The following is a 23,804-nucleotide window of genomic DNA, read 5'->3' as shown; positions in this document are numbered from 1 at the left end:
TGGTGGGGTACTAGTGTGTATTGACCTGACTTCCTCTCACCCTCATTTATCATCTCGGCAAGAGTGATTACGCCATCGTGAGGAATTCATCATGAATTTTCCGAAGCAAACCATAATTATGGAGATTGAGAGATTGTTAGTAATGGGGACGTTAATCTCCATTGCTAGCAAAATACCCTATCAGGTCGACTTCCACGTGGTTCCCTCTAGAAATTATCGTGATTAATTCTTGTTGAATGCGTCACAATGGGGTAACTGACCTGCTTTCATGCTCACATATCATCCCGCATTGATGCCCCGCCAGCATATACCGATAGCGCAAATGGAGTTTTCCATTATCACCCATTAAGAGCCGTCGAGTGAAGGTCAATTTGAGAAGGTAAATTACTAGCAACGGAGCTGCTAGTTGCTGTCAGTAAGAATTCCTTCTCTGCTTCTCTCAGTTACGGACTGTATGAATGACACTTCAGAATTTAGTTTTTTCTAAAGAATAATATCTAAATATTTTGAATCTCAAAGGAGTAAAAGAAATAAAAATGTAAAAAAGGATTTACAAGGTCCCTAGTCACATATTCACTCAGCTCGTATTTTTATTTCACCGCAAGTTAGCCATTCATCCTTCGTGTTGAAGTATTTACGAATGCAAAAGAAAAATAATTTCCGTGCAAATAATTGAATGGTCGATATAGTAGGTACTTATATGATTTGCTTCAGATGATATTTTAGGCAAATGGGAAATTATGAATGGGCTCTGGTTATATGGATGATGATGTTTATAACATGGTTTACGGATATTATTTCGTGTAGAATCCATAAAATAATAAAGAAGTGTTCCTGTTTTTCGGATTTTATTGGTCCGTATTTAGAAATTATTAAAAAAAAAACGGTTAAATTTGAAATTACGAACAGTGAAAATATATATTGATTATTTAATAAACTGATTTTCAAAAAAGGCTGATATTTTGTATTAAGAAAACTGTTTGTAATTAATAATAAAAAAAATATGTTTATATTTTCATTAAATAATATATAATAATACTGTTTTAATAATCCATTGAAAATAGTGTGAACAAAGTTTAAAAATGATATCGACATCCTTGATGTTACAGGCATCTATAAGCTACGGTAACTCCGTAGCCTATGGATAATATAATAAGCATATATATAAAGCATCCATATGCTTATTATATATGCTTGTTTGCCGCCACAGTTGTATAAAAAAAAACTTAAAAAAAATAAATAAAAATTGCTATTAATATAATTTTAATGTAAAATGTCGATAAAAAACATTCGACGTAAAGTTTTCCAAGCACTAGATAATCGGAAGGCAACCTAAACAAACATTAAATTCAATCTTGAAAGGTTGAGAGATGTGAGCTTTAGTTCGTTGATTGTGATGACTTCTATAATTGATTGACACAACCGTTTACCTTAAGGGGTTCCGAATAACTCCTCGGGCACCGTCTTACAAGATTGATATTTGTTTTGGTTAAATTCTTAAACAGAGTTTCTCAAATTGGTCTAATTATTTTTACGTATTCACATGGCCAATTCACAACTGATTGATTTTTTTTTGTAATCATGTAATGTAATGGGGCCCATGGTAACGGTGGAGAAGGGGGTATTTTTGTTTTTTTGGTGAATGAAAATGGAATGGTAACCCCGCCTGCGCTAACGGGATACGCTGGCGCAGCACCAGTGAAGGGTGATCGATAAGAATGAAAACAAGCCAATTAGCCCATCATGATGAATTCATCAGGAATTAACCATGATAGTTTCCAGGGGGAACCGCGAGGAGGTCGAACTGGTTGGGTAAATGCTAGCAATGAGATTTTTAGTCTCCATTACTGATAATCCCTTTCCCTCCGAGAGGGGGGTATTAAAAATCACCGGCAGAGATTCGACTACCAACGAAGACTTATGGACTGAAACAACCTGGTACTACACGTTGGCCCATATGCAAATTTATTACTAAACTATGCGTTTCAAGTTATTTAGTGGCCTATGGAAAGGGCTTTGCTTTTAGTTATTACCTGTTAGCGCCTTAATGACTTAATCAGTTACTGTTATCATACTATATTGTGTACTACATATAGATAGATAGATACTCTTTATTGTTTCCTCCAAAACCTTTCCTCCAAGTAAACTTATTATAAATATAAGACCTTATCGCTAAAAGCGATCTCTTCCAGATAACCTTTGGATGGAGAGGAATAATTATATATATATATATATATATATATATATATATATATATATATATATATATATATATATATATATTTAACATTGTATTGCACCAACATTACAGGATATAAACCAAATTTAAAAGCATAGAAAAAATTATAGGCTCCTTTTTAACCCGATCAATGGAGATATTTCGGTCACACGAATAAAGTTGCGGGAAAAAGATAGTATAAAATATTTAGTGTTAAGTCAATCTGTTAGATACAGGCAGCCTTATTCCCGGAGGATGATGGTAGCTTTTTCCGGCCTTAAACAACGTAATCTAGATTTATCGAACTATCCAGGAGATGAAAGGGTAGATAGTGGAAACTTTAATAATACGGGGTATCTTGATAATCCGCAAGACGTGCGTGGTTAATTAATATTTTATACGTGCAGAGCATCGTTTGTTTAGACCTTTGTTGTATAGTTACGTATTATCTGAGGTACCATCTTCATATCAGTCGTTGTCTGTCCACCGTTGAACATAGGCCTCCCTCATAGACTGCCATAAGGTACGGTCGTGAGCCACCCGCATCCAAACTCCCTGCAATGTATTTTACGTCGTCACTCCATCAAGTTGGGGGTCGTCTTACATTGCGTTTGCTCATACAGGGTCACCACTCAAAAATCAATATGTCAACCAATATGTCTACTGCAGCATTAAAGAAGTTTTCGATATACCATGATGTTATGTATTTGTTTCAGAGTACCGACACCTCGAGGATCAGTGTCCAGTACGGGCAGCTCAAGTACTAGCTCAAGGTTGGCCAGGCTATTAACGCAGGGAGTTCGTGGCACCCCAGAAGATGTCGCTGTTGATGCTCCGCGACGTCTCAGTTGGGAGAGGTAGGTGATTATGACGTAATGTGTTGATATTATTAGAAAAAGGTGGATTTGAAAGGTATTAAGTACAAAATTGGACCATATTCTGAATTGACCACTAAAAAAAATTTGCACATAGAATTCATTATCAAAATCAATATTTGTTATTTATTTTTATAATGTAACATTTAGACAAATTACTTGACAAGTATAAATTGCTCCGCAACAATCTACTTCAATCGTAATTACATGCATCCATAAACTACGGGATGTTTTATATATTTTTTCCACATTATAAATATTGTATAGTGTTATATACATATGGATTTGATATAGAACAGTTTTTTGCTCTGCAAAGCACAACAGCATTTTCAATCGTCACAAAATCAAAATAGTACCGACACGGATATAAACGTCTACGATCGTAGAAAAAAAATTAAAAAATTACGTAATATATTAAAAAAAAACACAGGCACATTAGAAATCTTTTTGACAGACATTACCACAGCTTAGTAGATTTTTATTAGTAGGTGAAAGTCTTCTAAAAATATTATACATAAAGAGAAATTGTTTTTTTTTTTTCATAAAGAAATTAGAAACGCAATCGGCACGTAACTTTTGATAAACCGCCCACACATCGACTACTCTACTATGTAATTTTGGCTTATAAATTTTACCAGCAGCCACTTAACGTGGTTTATTAAAACATATGAGGACATTAGGGTTCAAATTAGGTGATATTTATGCGGTTTATGCAGCGTCTTATCTGACCTCGAGTCGTCAAGTGTAATATGTAGTTTGAAACAGTCCAAGTTTGCAGCTACGGTATTCAATAAGGCCACCTACGCCTCCACGTATCGTCTGGAGACGACAAACAATTTAAACTTTGTACCATGCTTGTTGAGCACCTAACAAGAGTTATAACTTTTAGATTAATCACAGAAGAGATACAATACAAAGTATATTTCATTTAATGAAATTAACATTTACATAATTTTCATTTTTTCATATGAAAATGGAAAATAATTTGTGAAAATTTTGTCTAAAAAATATGGGTTTTGAACAAAGTTCTGTTGCTTATATCGAATGTTACATTGCTAGATTAAACAGTGTTGCCATATAACAAGTATTAAGATAATAACAAACTATTAAATTGTCTATGGGCGTACATTAAAAAAATCACTTCTTAAAGTGTAAACTTTTTAATGTTAATTCTCAGAGTACTTTTTAAATTATATGGGTCAAAAAAATTTACACCTCAAAATCGGCCCTATATTACATGTTTAATATTTTTTAAAAATGACATATAATTTCAACATTTGCTATATTTCGTTGTATGATGTTATTAAATGGAGTATTTACTAGGAAATATGTATGAATTGATGTATTATATTTCTTTTTTTTTTGTGATCGACCGTTAAAAATTAATTTTGGAACACACAATAACGAATGACATGATATCCAAGTTGAATAGCTTTACTTCAATAATCTGTAATAACATGAAATAATTCCACGAACCTAATTTCGAACTTTCTATTTCGAATACAACACAATTCCTTACAAAATCAGCCTGTTGAATAAATTACAGCTTCATTTATTACCTGAATGTTCTGAGTAGCTACGGAAAAAATCTCTGGAAAGCAATTCAGTCTTATTTACACAGATAAAAAATACTGACTCGGCTGTATAAGAGTAGTTCCTAAGCTACACCCAAGAATTTATTAAACAAACACAATCTTTCATGGTTTTTTATTACACCTATATTTTCTTTATTTTACTATACTGGCTATATAAGCAAATTCACCTCTATAAATCCGTTCCGGACAATTTTGGGAAGATTTTTCTCAATGAGTATACGTTATAAAAAATAAAATAGATGAATATATGTACACACAAATGACAGACGAGACATTACATGGATAACGCAATAATAAATAAACGCAATTTTGAAAATATTTGTTTTCAACTGAAGATCAGGCTGTATGGCATAATTCCATTGCCTTTCCTAATATGGATAAATTATTAATTTACTACTACTACTACTAAAATATTTGAATTTGGAACACGCAAGCAATTTTTTTGCTATAGAAAGAAAAAATATAGCTTTAATAGAACAAAATTAATATGAGAACAATACGGGAGTAAATCCTGTAGATTTCAAAAGGAATGGTAATTATTCGTTCAAAATTGACGACATAAACGCGATGGCCACAAAAAAATCAGGCGAAACGAAAACACAAGAGGCTCTCGTTTTGCTCAATTTTTTTTGTGGCCATCACGGTTCTTCTTTTAGACGTCGCCTTAAAATAAAAAGTAAAAAAAAATAGAGAAGAAAATATATTTAATAATAAAAAAATAGGTTTTATAGACTACGATTGCAGCGAATTTTCAACAATTTGTAAGGTTCTTATTTTCCCTGTCAGTCATAATTTATGTCTTTCCTAATCTTGTTTCTTGTTTCGAATCCAATGCCGTGGATCTGTCTCGCTAACTCTTACTGTCTAACTGTAACTGGCAGCTTACAGTCGCTCTTCATGAAACTTTACAGAGAATAAAAAGATGAATCCTGCAAACAAACAACCTCCTTAGGTAAGTAACAAGCGAATTTGCTCAAATACCATAGCTCTATGGATTGTGGATGCTTTGACGATGCCACGCATGAGAACATGGTTATATAATAGTGGATATATTGACACAGTGGAGTCAATAAACTTTATTTATAAGTTCAATTAAGCTGTTATTTATCCAGATAAATAATTGAAATTGAGTTTTTTTTTTATACAACTTAGAATGGCAAACAAGCTGACGGCCCACCTGATGGAAAGTGATAACCGTCGCCTATAGACATGAGCAGTACCATGGACATAACAGAGTATACTGTTTCGCCCATGATACTCCTCATGCGTTGCCATTTTTGAGAACTCAGGTGTTATTCCTCTGTACTCAGTAAATTCACGCCATATCCCACCATTTAAACCGACACACAGCCATGCAAACACAACTGCTTCACGGTAGAAACACGAATGGGACAGAGGTACCCAAGCAATCGACTTTTACACAAAATCTCCCTCTGGTATAGAATAGTGAATAAGGTACCATTAGATATTTCTATGTCGTTCTATCACATACTTACATGTAAATGAAAAAACGTATGTACAGATACATTCGTAATTCACTTGTCTAAGACAGCTAGCTGAGTCTTTATTTATCAGAATATATAGTTACCTCGTATCCGTCATGTGACACAATATTATTTTGGATAATGTTTTTTTTTTTTAATTGATTAATGTATTTTTAAAGAATATTAATATTCACAAAGTGGTATATCTACAGGTCATTTCGGTCCAGTAGAAAACCCTACTGAGTATAAATGACCCCTTCTACACATTGTGACCGCGGTCACGTTTGCCGTAAACGGTGGACATTCTGAACCTCTAATGAGAAGCATGTTAAGGAAAAAAAAATAGACCTTTATATATTTGATGTACTAAAAATAAAATGAAATCAAAATTAAAAAAAAAAGTTGTATATATTACTATTACTAATTACACAGCAATTGCTCAAAAACTAGTTTCACATGAAACGTATCCTAATATTATATTTTATATTAATTCGAGTACATTCTTAAAATTTTATAAAATTTTCATTATTTTAATAAACTTCTTTCAATCTTAAAACTTGCTATAAAAGTTTCTAATTATGAGGAACTATTTGGCGTGTAATCCCGGCATACAATGGGTTACCTCTTCCTTTCCGATTTGACAGAGGCGATTAAGGCAACTTAATAGCCAAAGGATGGGCAGCAGCGTCTGTTTTAAAACATCACCAAAGCCTAAATGCGATTGCCAATCAGCATGCCAAGCATGGCAACTACTGGCAACATCCCCTTAGGAAGATCTATGTCCAGCAGTGGATAATTATTCAGACTCTCTTGTTGTGGCTGCAATTAGATTATGAAACACACTTCCTCTCTCTCAATGCTGATGTACGTACTTATTATGTTTGTGTATTATATATATAGGTAAATACATATATATATATATATATATATATATATATATATATATATATATATATATATATATATATATATATATATTATATGTATTTACTTATATATATTTTTATTTATTTATTTATACCTATCGGTCTTTTCAATTGTAAAGACATTGTATTCATTTATTTTTAACTATAACATTTAAGTTGATTTGTACACATGTATGACTGTAATTACTAATAAACTCTCAGTTTTTCTCATATTGGGTTTGCTGGAAGAAATCTCTATTGGAGATAAGCTCGCCTTTGTGCACTATTATGTTTGTTTTTACATTTCAATAACCTTTTGTGTACAATAAATAATAAAGAAAGAAAGAATAATTAACAGCTGATATAATAATAATAAAATAAATTGCAAAAAGAATAATAAAAATTGGTTCAGAGTTGATGATGTATTCGGATAACACAGTGACAGAATATAGATGTATTGAGAACTACCTTCTACTGAAGGTCTTATAAAAGTCACTTATACTGCATTTCCCTGAAATATGACTACATTCGTCCTTTCACATTGACTCCATTTAGGTAACAAAACCAAGTCGTGAAGCGGGAGAGGCAATTTGTTAGGGACACCATGAAATATCTGGAGACGTGGGATTATCGGCTTTATACATTAGGTGCGTAGATGATTTATGCAGTCGTATTAGTGAACCAGAAACTTAGATTTGGTTGACAAATTTCACATAGGGATAAAAATATTGACAAACAAGCTACGTCCCGTGGTTTCGCCCTCGTAAATCTACACTAATATTATAAAGAGGAAAGATTTGTATTTTTGTGTGTATGCATGTGTGTAATGAATAATCTCAAAAACTACTTTGCCGATTTTAAAAATTCTTTCACCATTAGAAAGCTACATTCACCCTGAGTGACATAGACATATTTATTGCTAGAAAAGATTAGCGATCCTTACTAAAACTTTAGTAACGTAACTCAAGGTGTAAAAAAATGCTATAAAATATTTTTCGTTAAACTATTGGTGATAGAACAAAAGTATGTTCTACAATATTAAAGAAAATATCAAAAAATTTCTCAAAATTATATGTCCAACTATTATCGTTATGTCATAATAACCACTTTTTAAAATGTTGTAAAAATGTCCACCCATGCGAAGCCGATACGGGCCGCTAATTAGTATATAAAGTATTCTATGTAATGTTCTTATATAACCTTTTTATATTATTTAAATCTGTTCATTAGTTTTTGCATGAAAGAGTAATAAACATCGAAATAACGCGAAAGTATAAAGTAGGATTGGCTGTGTGGTTCCGGCATAGAATATATATAATAATAGAATATATATAATATAATAGGCCATCCCTTCCTTTCCTGTGGGTGTCGTAAGAGGCGACTAAGGGATGGCGAGGGATGGGCAGCAGCGTCCCTTTTAAAACATATCTAAAGCTTGACTGCGGTTGCCAATCAACCTGCCAAGCATGTCAATTACTAGCAAAAACCCCCAAGGGGAGGCTTATGTTCAGCAGCGGATAGTTAAAGGCCGATATGATGATGATGATGATAATAAAGTAAGATTAAAGCGAATCAGTAGCAAAACTGGTAAGAGCACTAGCCCTGGCATGGCATAGAAAGTACAGATTCACGTTCCAATTGTATCGAAATTTTTCAATCTTTCAATAAAATAATAACGTGATGTTCATATCAGTAAAATGAAAATCATATTTTAATAATTTTATTAAGTAATTTAAAAATTGTAAAAATAAAATAAATTTATAGAATTTTCGAAGGTGAATACTAAATTTGACTACTAGAACATTATTTTAATACTATTCGTGTAAAGGTCTCCCTCTAGAGTCAAAAGTTACTTCATTTAATAGTCTCTTAAAATAAAGGTAATAATTTTGATTCACCATATATAACTAGCTGATATATGGTATAAATCTATTCTGTGCATAACTCTAAAAGACTTATGGGGACAATGCGGACTGGTGGCAGTTCCCTATTCAATTAGATGCTCGATCAATCAATCAACACGTTTATTTGACGTTTATTTCCTTGCGATTTCAGCCCCGCGAAACGCTTGTCTCCTGTTTCCGCAGACATTTCCGTATTTGAGGATAATTTTTAAAAAATGTTAAATCAGGGGTTTTATGTTTTTTTTTTTATCAAATAAATGAAAAGTGACTGATCATATTATCTCTAATCCTCGATTTCAGTTTCTTTTTAACTACACCTTGGAGTGACAAGGAAGTTGATGGCGCACCTGATGGATAGTAGTAATCGTCACCCATAGACAATGAATGGTGTGCGATTGTTGTACTTTTTTTTTAATGGGTGATCATGGAATAGTAACCCCACCCGCGCTATTGTTATATACCGGCGGGACACCAGTGAAGGATGATAGATGAGGATGAAGCAGGTCAGTTAGCCCATCGTGACGAATTCAACAAGAATTGTCCACGATGGTTTCCAGGGGGAACCACGTGGAGGTCGACCTGATAGGGCATATTGCTAGCAATGTTAAACTCCATTGTTAACAATCCCTTTCCCCCATACTGCAATTGTTGCACAGAGGTAGTTTAAAGGTCACTAGTTCGAAGGGATATGTGGACTGTATATATGTATTGAATGAACGTACCCATATAATCCTCGTCCAAAATTAGTAAGTAATAGAAGCTCCACCAACCTTAAGGATTACGTTCATAACAGATGTACGAAGCACTGCTGGTAAACACGCACGGCAATCCACTAGCAAGAGTGGAGTGGAGGAGTGGAGTAACAGCCTCTCAATGTTAGACAGAAGAACACTCTTATTTATACCGAACACGGTAAGCACGGCTTCCGGAAGGCTATCAGTATATTGTGTATTGTGAAACGTTCACATTTTACTTGAATCAGTAGAGGAGGCGCTCACGGACGCTCTGCCAGGTGTTCATCGAACAAGTGTCATCGCAATATCCACTGATGACAATTAACTACAAAATTGATGGAACAAAATGTGTGATTACCCACCAATATTAGATAAGAATTGAACAAATACTATCCTATTATCCTAACCTACTATTATAATTAGAAGTAAAAATTTATAGAGAGAAATACTTGCTAGCTGAACAAATTCGAATAAAATTTGAAACATAGACCGCATATATTCTAGATTAAAATATAGGATATTTATCAATGATTTTTATATATAAGGCTAGTAGTTGTATTGTTCTATGTTTATTTTAAGTAAAATAATATTTTGTATTAAAATATAATTCAGTTTATTATATCCGTATTTGAAACGGTGTCCAAGATTTTTTAAGAATAAGTCAATTTACAATATTAGTGCTTGAGGAGATCGTCAATTCTCTTATATAATAAGTCGCAACGTGCTATTTTGACACAATAAATTAGTGATGTGCCAAGTCAAGTTGACTCAAATATTTAATATTTACTCGAAAATTCGAGTATTCAATATACAAAACTCGAATACACAATATTCGAATACAGGTTTCGAGTACTTTTGGTACTCGAATACTATATTTATTATGTTTTCTGATTCTCTTCAAGCATTTTATTAATAAGTATTTTTCTTAATTATTATAGAGAAAAATATTAGGTTATTAAACATTTATTATTAGATCCATTACTATTAAAACCAAACTTCGAAAATCCATTGAATAAATCTTCAAGACTGATAAAGTACTCGAACAATATACAAATACTCGATTACTTTCGATTCCTCTGTCTCGAATCAAAATTTGATACCTCTTTAATGTGTACCAAAATACTCGAAAATAAAAAAAAGGTGAACTCGCCACATCACTATAATAAATCTAAACAGTCACACCAATTGCTCATCTCGGCCTTAGAAAGCTCACGCCATCGAGCAAATTGGTTTAGTATTCTCGACGCAACAAGAGACTACTCGGTACTTGCAATAATAATTTTCCAAGTTATTATTTTTACCTCGTTTTATACCTATCAGTATCCTAGATTATATAGAGCAACGAGCCTAAAAAAAGAGGGGCAACTTTCTGTCAGCTAATTATCAAATTAGCTGACTCCTTTTTTATTAAGGTTCTATACATTTACACACCCAATGTATCGTGATTTAATTTAACTATATTTAATTATATAATATATAAAATGAGCTTTTGTGTATTAAAAAGGTGCAGAATTTATAAAACAAAATAAATATAGAAGTTATAAAGGAATCACTCATAACTATTTATCACGCAAAATTGTATGAAAAAGTTGACCCGTTTTTCTTAAAGCATTTGTATGGAGACACTCTATCTTTACAATTTAAATATTATAAGTATTTATAATATAAGTATTAAATTGAGATTGTTTGTTCAAAATAAACAAAAGAGAAATGTTTATTTGTTTGTTTTCTCCTGACTCAATCCGTCGTTACGAAATTTGGTATAATATATTGCATTTAGGGTTAACCCCAAATGCTACGCCATTTAACATACGAGTATCCTGATGACGCGGTTGGACCATATGCGGTATTAATATATATAGGCTTTACTTTCATTCAATTTTAAGCGGGCAAAATCACAGGTATAATTTAGTAAACAAAAAATTAGAAAGAAAAAAAATGAGCTCACGATTTTTATCCATAATGGAGTAACCAGAAACATTTGTTGACCATTATCGTGGAAAAGAACTAAATATTCAACGTATTCAAATTTAGCCAAGTATATTAGAATTCAATATGATAGAGGATGATCTTATCGTCCTCCTCCAGAATTATTTTATTGTTAACAGTGTCAGTCATCACCAGAGAGGCGGGAAATTAAAATTTTTTGACACATTTTTTTGTATCAACCAGACACGAACTTACAATTTTTTTTTATATTTTTTTTTATACAACTTAGAATGACAAACAAGCTGACGGCCCACCTGATCGAAAGTGGTAACCGTCACTTATAGACATGAGCAGTACCATGGACATAACAGAGTATACTGTTTCGCCCATGATACCCTCCATGCGTTGCCATTCCTGAGGACTCAGGTGTTATTCCTCTGTATCCAGTAAATTCACGCCATATCCCACCCTTCAAACTAAAACACAGCCATGCCAACACAACTGCTTTACGGTTGAAACACGAATGGGACAGAGGTACCCAAGCAATCGACTTTTGTACAAAGTTTACCCTCTGATAAAACACACACACAATCTTTAAGATGTTATAAACTGAGTGTATCAATAACCGCAAGGCTCTCAAAATTAAAATACAAATGAAATTCGTGTAAATATTTCTATACTATAAATTAAAACTAGCCTTAGCCCGCAACTTTGTACGCGCAGATTTAACTAAGTATATCCACTTATACTAGCGCATCAAGATAAAACATATACTAGATTTTAAGTTATACTTTCAAGAATTTTTGGCAATAAAATTATAAGCTAAAGTCCTCAGGAATGGCAATGCATGAAGGGTATCACGGGTGATACAGTATATTCTGTTATGTTCATGGTGCTATCCATGTATATAGGCGATGGTTACCATTTTCCTGGCGAGCTGTCAGTTTGTCTGTCATTCTAAATTTGGCGCTATAGTTTTTGTGAGAGATAGCGAGAAAGACAGATAGATGGACAAACGAAAATTCTGTGCTTCTTTATATATATATATATATATATATATATATATATATATATATATATATATATATATATATATATATATATATATATATATATATATATATATATATATATATATATTAATAATAAGTAGTTTAATAAAATAAAAATATTTAAGTAGTGGATTTAAGTTACAATAAAAAGCGCGATAATTCTAGGTCATTCTAATAATGGCCCGAAGCTGGCCCGGGATTGTTTCATAAATCGCTAGGACCCATATTGATCCCCGGGGCTACGTTCTCTATTACGTTTCATGGTTATTTGACCCGCGATCTCGAGTGAAGATCGCGATAAATGTACTCAGTAAATCTGTTACTGGCAGACATCGAATAGTATAAAAAAATGCATTATATAATGAATGAATAGTATAAAGTGCATTATACGCATTATTATAATATATTAATAATATTAATTTATAATTGTTTTATAGTGTTGTGTATGTTAATTGTTATGTAATATGTTAAATGTATGATCGTTGGAGCCATGTGGTCCCGGCATAGAATAGGCCACCCCTTCCTTTCCCATGGGTGTCGTAAGACCTGACTGAAGGAGGGCCAGGGGTGGGCAGCAGCGTCTCTCTTAAAATATCTCTAAAGCCTGACTGCGGTTGCCAATCCGCCTACCAAGTGTATCAACTACTGGCAAAACCCCACAAGGGGGAGGCTTATGTTCAACTGAATTGATGGTAATATATAAATTCAATATTGTAAATATTTAACTGCTTAATAAGGAATGTAGTTGTCAGGTAAAGTTGTCTGTAAGAGAGTTCTTTTAGTGGTAAGGCCGTCTTTTGTATATGCACATTCTGTATAAATACTCCTTGTATACATCTCTTTTGTATGTAATGAATAGTTTATTGTTATTAATATGTGAAATGTTGTAAATCCATAATTAGATATAAGTATTTTTTATACAACTAATGTATATGAAATTTTACAAAAACAGCTAAAATTATTTTAACATTTACAATATTAGTAAGTAAAAATAACCGTTTACATTCATATTAATATTATAAATGGGAAAATTTGTAAAAATGGACGGATGGATGGATGTTATTCTTTCAGGTTAAAACTTATGAACGGATTCAAATTTAATTTTGTATGTGAGTAGGTTATATCCCAACTTAGCACATAGGGTACCTAATATACTGATTTACGCGAACAATACTGAAGGACATAACTAGTATTTGACACATTTTCAATTCTAGTAATATTATAAACGTGAATGTTTGTTAAGATATTTTTGTTATTCATTCACTCGTAAATAGTTTGTTTTCTTATTTGTTTGTTTGTTTATAACATTTTATTACATACAACAAAGTTTTAAATTATAGGATACAGAGTTCTTAATAAAAGAATGAATACAATAGTGGACTTATCCCATAAAAGGGATTTCTTCCAATCAATCTAAATTGAATGGACTTAAATAAAATTTAATACGCAAATTAGCGTCTCCTTAAAACAAAATACTTTTTATCCTAATAAACTCAGATAAAGCTGCAGGATAAAGCTAATCATAAAAAAATTTGTTTGGAAGTTTGTCGCTTAAACATAATAAATACATAATCCAAAGAAATAAATATGTTTATATACTTTACAAGTCTGGAAACTTTCATATGATTATTCCTAATATTATTAGAATAAGTATAGTTAAACAACATTATAAAGTCGATTATATTTATTTATTTGATTTGGTATTTTTTTTGTAAGTCTACATCTTCCATCTCGAATCATTATTTATATTGCCATAGTTGAAATATCTAGTTCAGATCTCACATCTATTCATTCTTTGGATGAAGAAATATGAATTAAAATAATTATTCCGCTGTGAGTGACGTGGGTCGCGCGGACACGAGTGTCGGGTGACGCCTGACCGTGACAGTAGGTTTCGGTTCTGACCATATTTATATCTGACATAGAGCTTTATAAAATACTAGCTTTTACTCGTTACTTCGTTTACTTTTTGCTTAATTCATTTCGTTCGTTTTGTAATGTTATCGAAATAAGTAAATGTAATAAAGCAATTAAAACTCGATCAATAATTTCCAAATTTAAATATTATTTGCAAGTTTTTTATTATAGTTTAAAATCATAATATTTATTGATGGCGCGTGTTCTTAACAGTCCATAATACTAGAATTAAAACAAATCTAGCTATCTTTAACATATTTCATTATATGTATAAAGTATGTAGAGTAATTATTTTTTGATATGTTTAAAAAATAATCTTTTATACAACAGACAGGTAGAGTTTATTTCAAATGCTTTATCTCAAAATATTTGGTATATAAAAATAAGTTAAGGCTTTAAACTCTAATACCATATCTAATCTTTTTAAACTTGAAATATAAATTAAAATAATTACTCCTCTGTGAGTGACGTGGGTCACGCGGACACGAGTGTCGAGTGTCGCCTGACCGTGGCTGTGGGTTTTGGTTCTAACCATATTTATATCTGACATAGAAGTTCATAGAGCACAAATTTTTACCTGCTACTGTATTGGCGAATTGTGAGCATGCCGAATATTAGTTTATAATAACCGTAACAGCCTCTCTTCATCTCATTATTATGCTCATGAGCATATTTATATATTTATGTAAATTTTTATTAGATACACTTCTTGCGCCAAATAACTAGTCTTTTTCTTATCTACACAGAGATTAACTAGAAGAATTTGCTTTAGCAATAAGGTAGATAGATAGATACTATATTTGTATCATTTACAGCACACAAATAACAATAGCTTTATGTTCAAAAGAAATACTTCAAAAGAAATAAAACAAAACATGTACAAAAAAAAGTACATAAAAGATGTTACATAATTTCTCGTGAGTCTCAGTTTATTGCTTTATCGAAAAAGCAAAACACTGATATTCTGTTGTGGCCATATATCCACATTTACAAACATTCACAATTATAAATAATTTGGTGTATGTTATGGTAATTTCCGACTTTATTTGTGTAAAATAATATTTGAAATATCCTAGTTTATTTTAGATAATCTAGAATATAGCTTAATTGTATATCAAAAATCAATCTGTTTTATTCAATCGTTTAAGTATGATTGATAACAAAATTTTAATAAACTTTTCTATTTATAAATAGTAGATTACCTCAAAAATAATCTTTCTAAATTTAGCCGATTTACATGTTGTGTTGTACCACTCTTGTTTCTATGGTAATATAGTAGGCGATAATAACGAAGGTAACATAGGTACATACTCAACATATCCAGTAATAGATTACGCCGTCAGCAAATATGCACTATTATAGCTATTTCGGCAAACTTCGATTACGTAGCGGCTCGTAGCAGCGTAGCACGATCGTAGCTCACACGTAATAGTCAGTACTCGTCTACGTTATCTACAATTTGAAATCCAATGTAAAGATATTTGATTTGATGTGAAATATTTCTCAATATGAAATTGGGTAACACCTTTTTTCTCATGTGTGTCGTAAGAGACGACTAAGGGAACTTATAGTCGAGGGATGGACAGCAGCATCCCTCTTAAAATATTACAAAAGCCTAACCGGTAAGCGGTTGCGAATCCGCCTGCCAATTATGGCAACTTCCCTTATTGGGAAGGCCTGTATACAGCAGTGGAAAGTTAACGGCTGATAGAATAATAATAAAAGTTCTTAATATGAAATTAATAATTTCACTTTACCTTTATTGTTAGTTATATTCCTTTCTTTTTTAAACTAGAGCCAATAAACCGAAAATTATTAAAATAAATGATCAAATATTTTATGTGTCAAGTAGGTATTTTTATTTATATATATGTTCTGCATGCTACTTTGTACGTGCAAATTTAAAAGTAGGAATATCAATTAAATAAACTATTTCTATATGGCGTATCAAAATCAAAATTACACTAGTTTTTAAATAGTGTATATATATACATTATCCATTTCTTTGTATAATGATTACTGATAGCATTCAAAGGACAAATAATTACGAAATGTGTTGTAAATGTAACTGTTGATTACCGTCGAAACATCGTGTCGGAACGAGATATCGGATATTGATTTACAGATTAGTTCTCTGACTTCGAAACCACTCGGCTCTTTAGTGTTGTTTAATAATCGTTAGCCACTGTTTGCACTAATCAGTAGTTTAATTGGGAGCACAAATAATTCTAATAATAATCTGTTATATTAATATCAACTATATAATATTATTCAAAATACTTGTAAATTGATTCCAATAATAATCAGTTGTATAATCAATAGTATCAAGTATATAATATTACTCAAAATACTTGTAAATTAATTCCAATAATAATCAGTTGTATAATCAATAGTATCAAGTATATAATATTACTCAAAATACTTGTAAATTAATTCCAATAATAATCAGTTGTATAATCAATAGTATCAAGTATATAATATTACTCAAAATACTTGTAAATTAATTCCAATAATAATCAGTTGTATAATCAATAGTATCAAGTATATAATATTACTCAAAATACTTGTAAATTAATTCCAATAATAATCAGTTGTATAATCAATAGTATCAAGTATATAATATTACTCAAAATACTTGTAAATTAATTCCAATAATAATTAGTTGTGTAATCAATAATCTCGAGTATATAATATTATTCAAAATACTAGTAAATTAATTCCAATAATAATCAGTTGTATAATCAATAGTATCAAGTATATAATATTATTCAAAATACTTGTAAATTAATTCCAATAATAATCAGTTGTATAATCAATAGTATCAAGTATATAATATTACTCAAAATACTTGTAAATTAATTCCAATAATAATCAGTTGTGTAATCAATAATCTCGAGTATATAATATTATTCAAAATACTAGTAAATTAATTCCAATAATAATCAGTTCTATAATCAATAGTATCAAGTATATAATATTATTCAAAATACTTATATTTTGTTTCACTGTCTTTATTAAAATGTTTTTACTTATACATATGATATAATAATAATAATATTATATAACCGATATAAGGAAGTTTCATCATCAGAAGTCACAACACAAATAATTAATTATAATCAATAATATAATACCAGAGGGAGACTTTGTACAAATGTCGTTTGGGTATCTCTACCCCATTCGTGTTTTAACCGTGAAACAATTGTGATTTCATGACTGTGTTTCAGTTTGAAGGGTGAGATATGGCAGCGAATTTACAGGGTACTGAAGCATAACACCAACGCATGGAGATATTATAAAGAAAACAGAATACTCTGTTATGTCCATGGAACTATTCAAATTTATAGGCGACGATTACTATTTTACATTAGGTGATCTTGTTTGCCATTTTAGAATGCAACTTAGGTTGCATATAAAAAAATATTTTACGATAATTATAACAGACAACAAACTAATGAATAGATAGAAGATATAAAAACTACGGAAAGAATTCTATAGATTATATATAAATTAATTGTACGTGTACTACTTACTTTTTAATAATCGATAGTATCAATTATGTAATCGAAAGCCAGCTATCAATAATATAATCAATACTATCAACAATATTGTATTGATTCATAGATTAAAACTAAGTTATCTGTCGTCAAAAGTGAATGGTTCTCTCTGTAAATTGCAGTACCCCTACGACGTGTCACGTGTCTTATGCGCTTACTTATTATAATAACTAATTTGTACCACGTGGCATAAATATAAATAAAACCATTTTTAAATTAAGTAATATTTATATCAAATAATATTTCCTTGTTAAGATATCGACACTATTAGTAGGTGAATCTCATTTTAGATTTCTATGGTGTATTATTTGTCTTTATGCTGTGGTTCCGGCATAGAATGTACCACTACTTTCTTTCCCGTTAGTGTCGTAAGAGACGACTAACGGGACTTAATGGTTGATAGATGAACAGTAGGGTCCACCTTTAAACATCATCAAAGGTTAATTGTAGTTGCCAACCCGCCTGCCAAACGTGGCAACCACTTACAAAACACCTATTTATGGGAGAGCTCTATGTTCAGCAGTGTTAATGGCTGTTATGATGATTATTTATCTATTTATATGCATAAATAAAAGAAAGTGTTTCATACAATTTCAATTTATGTATAATATAAAGCAAAGTCCAATACGACATTTTCTTTCTGTCTTTAGAGAAAAATCTGAAATACTGTAGACATTTTAATTTCTTTAAATTCTGAGATATTATGTTTAAAACTTATGTTCATTTAACAATGGAAATTTTATAAACATAATATGCGCGTCGTTTCCGACAATATTTACTTCTTCATTCTAAAATATACGTTCTTGTTATACAAACATATATAAGGCTTCTAATATTTAAGATGACTTCAAAATGCTTTAAAGTTTTGGAAGGTCCCTTGTTCCTTTCGGCTATTGTTATGCGACCATTGTAGCTGTCCTTAAATCAATTAAGCCTGAAGTAGGTCAGATATATCGTATAAATTCTAAAGGTCCAGCGAAAATAGTTTTATGTACAATATTAGCATTCTCAGAGTGCAAATTCCGAGTAAACACAAAAGACAAGATTCAATTATAAATTCGTAAAACCCTTTGACCCAGTGCGCTCGAGACCGAATATAAACCGATCCAAATGGCTTTGTTTGTAGATATGTTGTTGTATGTTTATATATTTTATGTTCACACAAAGTTCCTTGCGAGGTAGACAGAGGAAATTAAATATTTTCCACACATCTATTCATCATATTCACCCAGAAATGCAGAAGCATTTTGGTATTTACTATGAAACTTCTGTGCTTCTTTGCGAAGGGTAAATTAATAACAACTCTTAATTAATTATATGCTTTTGTATATTCACTTTATATATAGATATTAGGTAATAAGAACAATGTACACAGGTTGAATATGTCAACCTTAATGGATTTTCTTCTAGTCAACCTTGAGAACACGAAGGAGAAAGTATCTATAGGGTTTATGTATGAAACAAACACATACGGTGCAAAAATAATATGATAAATAATAAATTATATTATTAGTATTTTTTTTATACAACTTAGAATGGCAAACAAGCTGACGGTTCACCTGATGGAACCGGTAACCGTCGCCTATAAACATGAGCAGTACCATGGACATAATAAAGTATACTGTTTCGCCCATGATACCCCCCATGCGTTGCCATTCTTGAGGACTCAGGTGTTATTCCTTTGTACCCAGTAAATTCACGCCATATCCCACCCTTCAAACCGAAACACAGCCATGCAAACACAACTGCTTCACGGTTGAAACACGAATAGGACAGAGGTACCCAAGCAATAGACTTTTGTACAAAGTTTCCCTCTGGTATATGGTATCTGGTATGGTATATGGTTATACAGTTAGTAACACAGTATATGTATATGTGTATATACACATATACATATAAGTAATTCTACTGTCAATTGTATTATATCTTTTTGTTTTATTTAATATATCTTTAGCCATGTGTGCCCCGGCATAGAATGAGCCACCCCTTCCTTCTCCATGGATGTCGTAAAAGGCGACTAAAGGCACTGAAAAACACAGGATTCCAGCAGCGTCCTTCTTAAAATGTCTATAAAAGCCTAACTGCCAAGTATGGCACTACTGACAAAATCCCCCTTATGGGGAAGGCTTATATTCAGCAGTGGAGTGTTAGAAATCTATATTTCTAATCTAAATGTATGTATAACTTATGTTTAAAAATTTATTTATATATGTTTATTTTATTTATTATTTCAGCCGTTAACTGTCCACTGCTGAACATAAGCCTTCCCCATAAGCGGAGTTTCGCCAATAGTTGCCACGCTTAGCAGGCGGGTTGGCAGCTGCAGTTAGACTTTTCGAAATGTTTTAAGACGGACGCTGCTGCCCATCCTTCGCCCTCCCTTAGTCACTAATGAAACTACAGGGTACAGAGGCATAACACCTTAGGAATGGCAAGCATGAGGAGTATTATCGACACAGTATACTCTGTTATATCCATGGTAATGTTCATGTCTATAGGCGACAGTTACCACTTTCCATAAGGCGAGCCTTCAGCTTGTTTGCTATTCCAAGACACATAGAAAACTTAAAATCATTAGGCATAACATATTATATTATTAATTTATATTGATCTACCCTTATACACCCATAATTGGCTTAACGAAGAACTTTGTTATGTAATTAATTGTTTACGTTTTGAAGTATACGAAATTAGATTATACGTGAAGTTTGTCGTAGGCCTTTGGATTGTTCACTAAATTAATTAATCATTAGCTCTACGTAGTGAAGCTTAAATCTTTGTAAATTTCATTGATGTAGTTTACTTAGTGAGACCACTGCTCAGTCGGTGCGATCCCAAATAGTATTAAATTTATTACCTACACTCAGGTTATGGAATGAGCTCCCTGCCGAGGTATTCCCAAGAGACTACAGCTTGAGGTTCTTCAAAAGAAGGGTAAAGAGGTTTCTTCAGGATCGGCAGCGCGCGCGTAATACCCCTGGTATTACAGGTGTTCATAAGCTACGGTTACCCGCTTCACTTCTGGTATAAAAAAAATTGTGCCTAACCCTTTGAAATTGTACTTTGTGTTTTTTACAGCACATATTAGTATTGAACTGTAAGAAAAGAATTTTCGTGTTCGAAATTCGAAATATTATCTATTGACTCGTTGATTTTAACATAAATAACACAATAGTAGGTATTTGCTATAAATAAAAAAGCAATTTCAATGATGATTATTAATATTGGACTATTTCTATATACATGCATAATGGAAATTTTATAAACTTACTATGTTTATTGTTTCCGACTATTGTTTTGACTTCATCCTGAAGTCTTCTTCAGGGGACGTACGGCGTTGCGCGTCATAGCATTTCGTTTCACACTATATATTAGACTAGTAAATTTTTATTTAAACAATACATATGTTTAGTTTACACATTTTTTTAAGGATTTTACGGCTTTGCATGTTTCTTTCTAGCCTAAGTTTAATATCTATTGCTCTTATTGTAGCGAATATTCTTTATCAAAAACATATATAATATTCAAATTCAGAACGCAGGTTTTATATTCCGTAAAGTAAAACGGTGGTATTTATTGTTATAAAATTAATATGGCACACAGAAAGACACAAATAAAAGGTAACACAAAAGTAAACCCAAACTCATAGTAGAAATAATTGCAAAAAAAAATATATATAGATAATAAAAACCTTTTGAAAGACGCTTAAAAATAAATAAAATAATTAATATTGACAACTGTAATCTAAATGGAAGAGTAGTGTATCGATTTTGTATACATACCTATAAATAAAATATTAGCGTCGTCGCTCGTCAGTGACATGATACGAATAATTTTATTAATTCATTATGTAACCGACCTAGTGTGTAGTGCGTGATTTTCAAATAGCGTGCGTGTTTGTCGAAGCTTGTAATTTGAATCGACGGTGTTCGACGCGAGTGTCGCTTTCAATCACGCCAACACAGGCCCATGCCGACAGGCCGTGTAGACAGTTTGAGGTTCCAAACCCAGTATTCCATTTTTAAATAAAAGCAATTTACAGTTTAAAAAAGGAACGTAATGTTTTTAATCAATTATTAATGCTAAATGATAAATGAAATACGATTTACTGTTCTGACATTTTAAAAAATATTTCACGTCAATTAAATATTCATAACATAAATTTTAACAAAACAGCTCTAATTTTGTCTATTTATTTAAAATCATCAACTGTTAGACCATGCAGTCTAATACGTTCGTTAAACTTAGTAAATTAGATTACATCATAAAATGTATTATAATTAAGAAAAAAAAATCTAGTTATTAAAAAAATTTCTTCAAATAAAGTTCACGGAACGGAAAGATTGTTGTTTAATTTTCTCATAAATGTTAGCAAATTACGTCAGACAAGGCGGTACCGTCTAAATGACTTTAGCCTTCTAATTGGACGAATTAAAAAAAAAGTAAAATTGGCGGCAAAAAATTAAACAAAACCATAGACAATGAAAATTGAAAAGATATGGCTCGCGTAAATTGATGTTACACGAATCACGTAATATTTAAATTATTTTCACGTTATATTAAAATTTATAATTTTTTTATAAAATTCTGTCTCCGTACAGGCTAATCTTCTAAATTATTTAACTGATTATAATGACATTTTGTACCATAAATGTGTATTGTTTACTTCAACTTTTACAACTTACAAACTAGGGTACTTGAGATATAGGATTTAGTCGTAGTTGAATAAATACCGATAGAGAAATTAAACAGCTACATGGAACAGCCCCGTAGGCTATTATTACCATCGCGGTTGATGTCGCGGGTGAAAGCTAGTTGATATATAGCGCAGTCTTGCGTATCTTCTATACTAGCTTTTAACACATGAATTTGGTCAGGAAACATCGTGCCAAATGATGAAATCACAATAGTGCCAACATAACTAACAAAATACTGTCAAATGTGATACAAATGACTATCATTTGTGGAACAGTTTTAGCTTTGTATTTCATATTTCTTTTTATTTTGACATGGGAATTAGAACTATATAAAATTAATATTGGTTCTATTACGAGATCTACTCTAAACATATTACGTGAAGTTTTAGAATTAAAAACTTGTGTTTACTATCAATAATATTACAAAATTGAGACATCAAGGTGACATTGTATAAAAAAAATATATATTTAAGAATGTTATCTTCTGTTTTATTTTTGCTAAAAAAATATTCATTGGAACATGCAACTTGACATAAAATTTATATATTACTTTTATCATATTATTCGCGTTTCTACTATCAAACTATAATGTAATTTTAACCTATTCGTTTCCATTTTCAACATCAGGCTGGGTAACATAACGAGAAAAGATTTTTTTTGTATAGATTGGTAGGGTATTCCTGACCGAGTCATTTTACGTAGCTTGTGAAGTGCGCACTCTTATCCCTTGGTTATATACTCTTTGATATAATGTACACTGAATGTATTGAACAGAGAGTTAAAAATGATCATGAGCTAAGGGCTTTCACAAATTGCGTCGCTGTATCGCGTAGTCGTTCCTACGTTGAATAAGTAATTCAATTGAACGCTACATAATATGATTATCTCTTTATATATCGGAATATCGATATCTCGAGTAATTGAAAATGACGATGCT

The 23,804-nt window shown here is 31.6% G+C and overlaps 1 protein-coding gene across 2 annotated transcripts in view; it reads left to right on the top strand.

Moving 5' to 3' along the window:
* The window catches only part of LOC113511525 (uncharacterized), a 371,241-nt gene that overhangs the window by 189,086 nt on the left and 158,351 nt on the right, over positions 1-23,804 (top strand). For both annotated transcript variants that reach the window (XM_031909262.2, XM_052894558.1), the window contains exon 5: positions 2,935-3,075. In XM_031909262.2, the coding sequence (XP_031765122.2) occupies positions 2,935-3,075 (141 nt within the window). The remainder of the gene's footprint in view (positions 1-2,934; positions 3,076-23,804) is intronic.

The sequence above is a fragment of the Galleria mellonella genome, unplaced genomic scaffold, assembly GCF_026898425.1.
Source record: "Galleria mellonella isolate WM207_F2 unplaced genomic scaffold, CSIRO_AGI_GalMel_v1 utg116, whole genome shotgun sequence".
NCBI classification, from domain to species: Eukaryota; Metazoa; Arthropoda; class Insecta; order Lepidoptera; family Pyralidae; genus Galleria; species Galleria mellonella.
The sequence above is the reverse complement of the archived record's forward strand: the minus strand, read 5'-3'. Positions and strand labels throughout refer to the sequence as shown.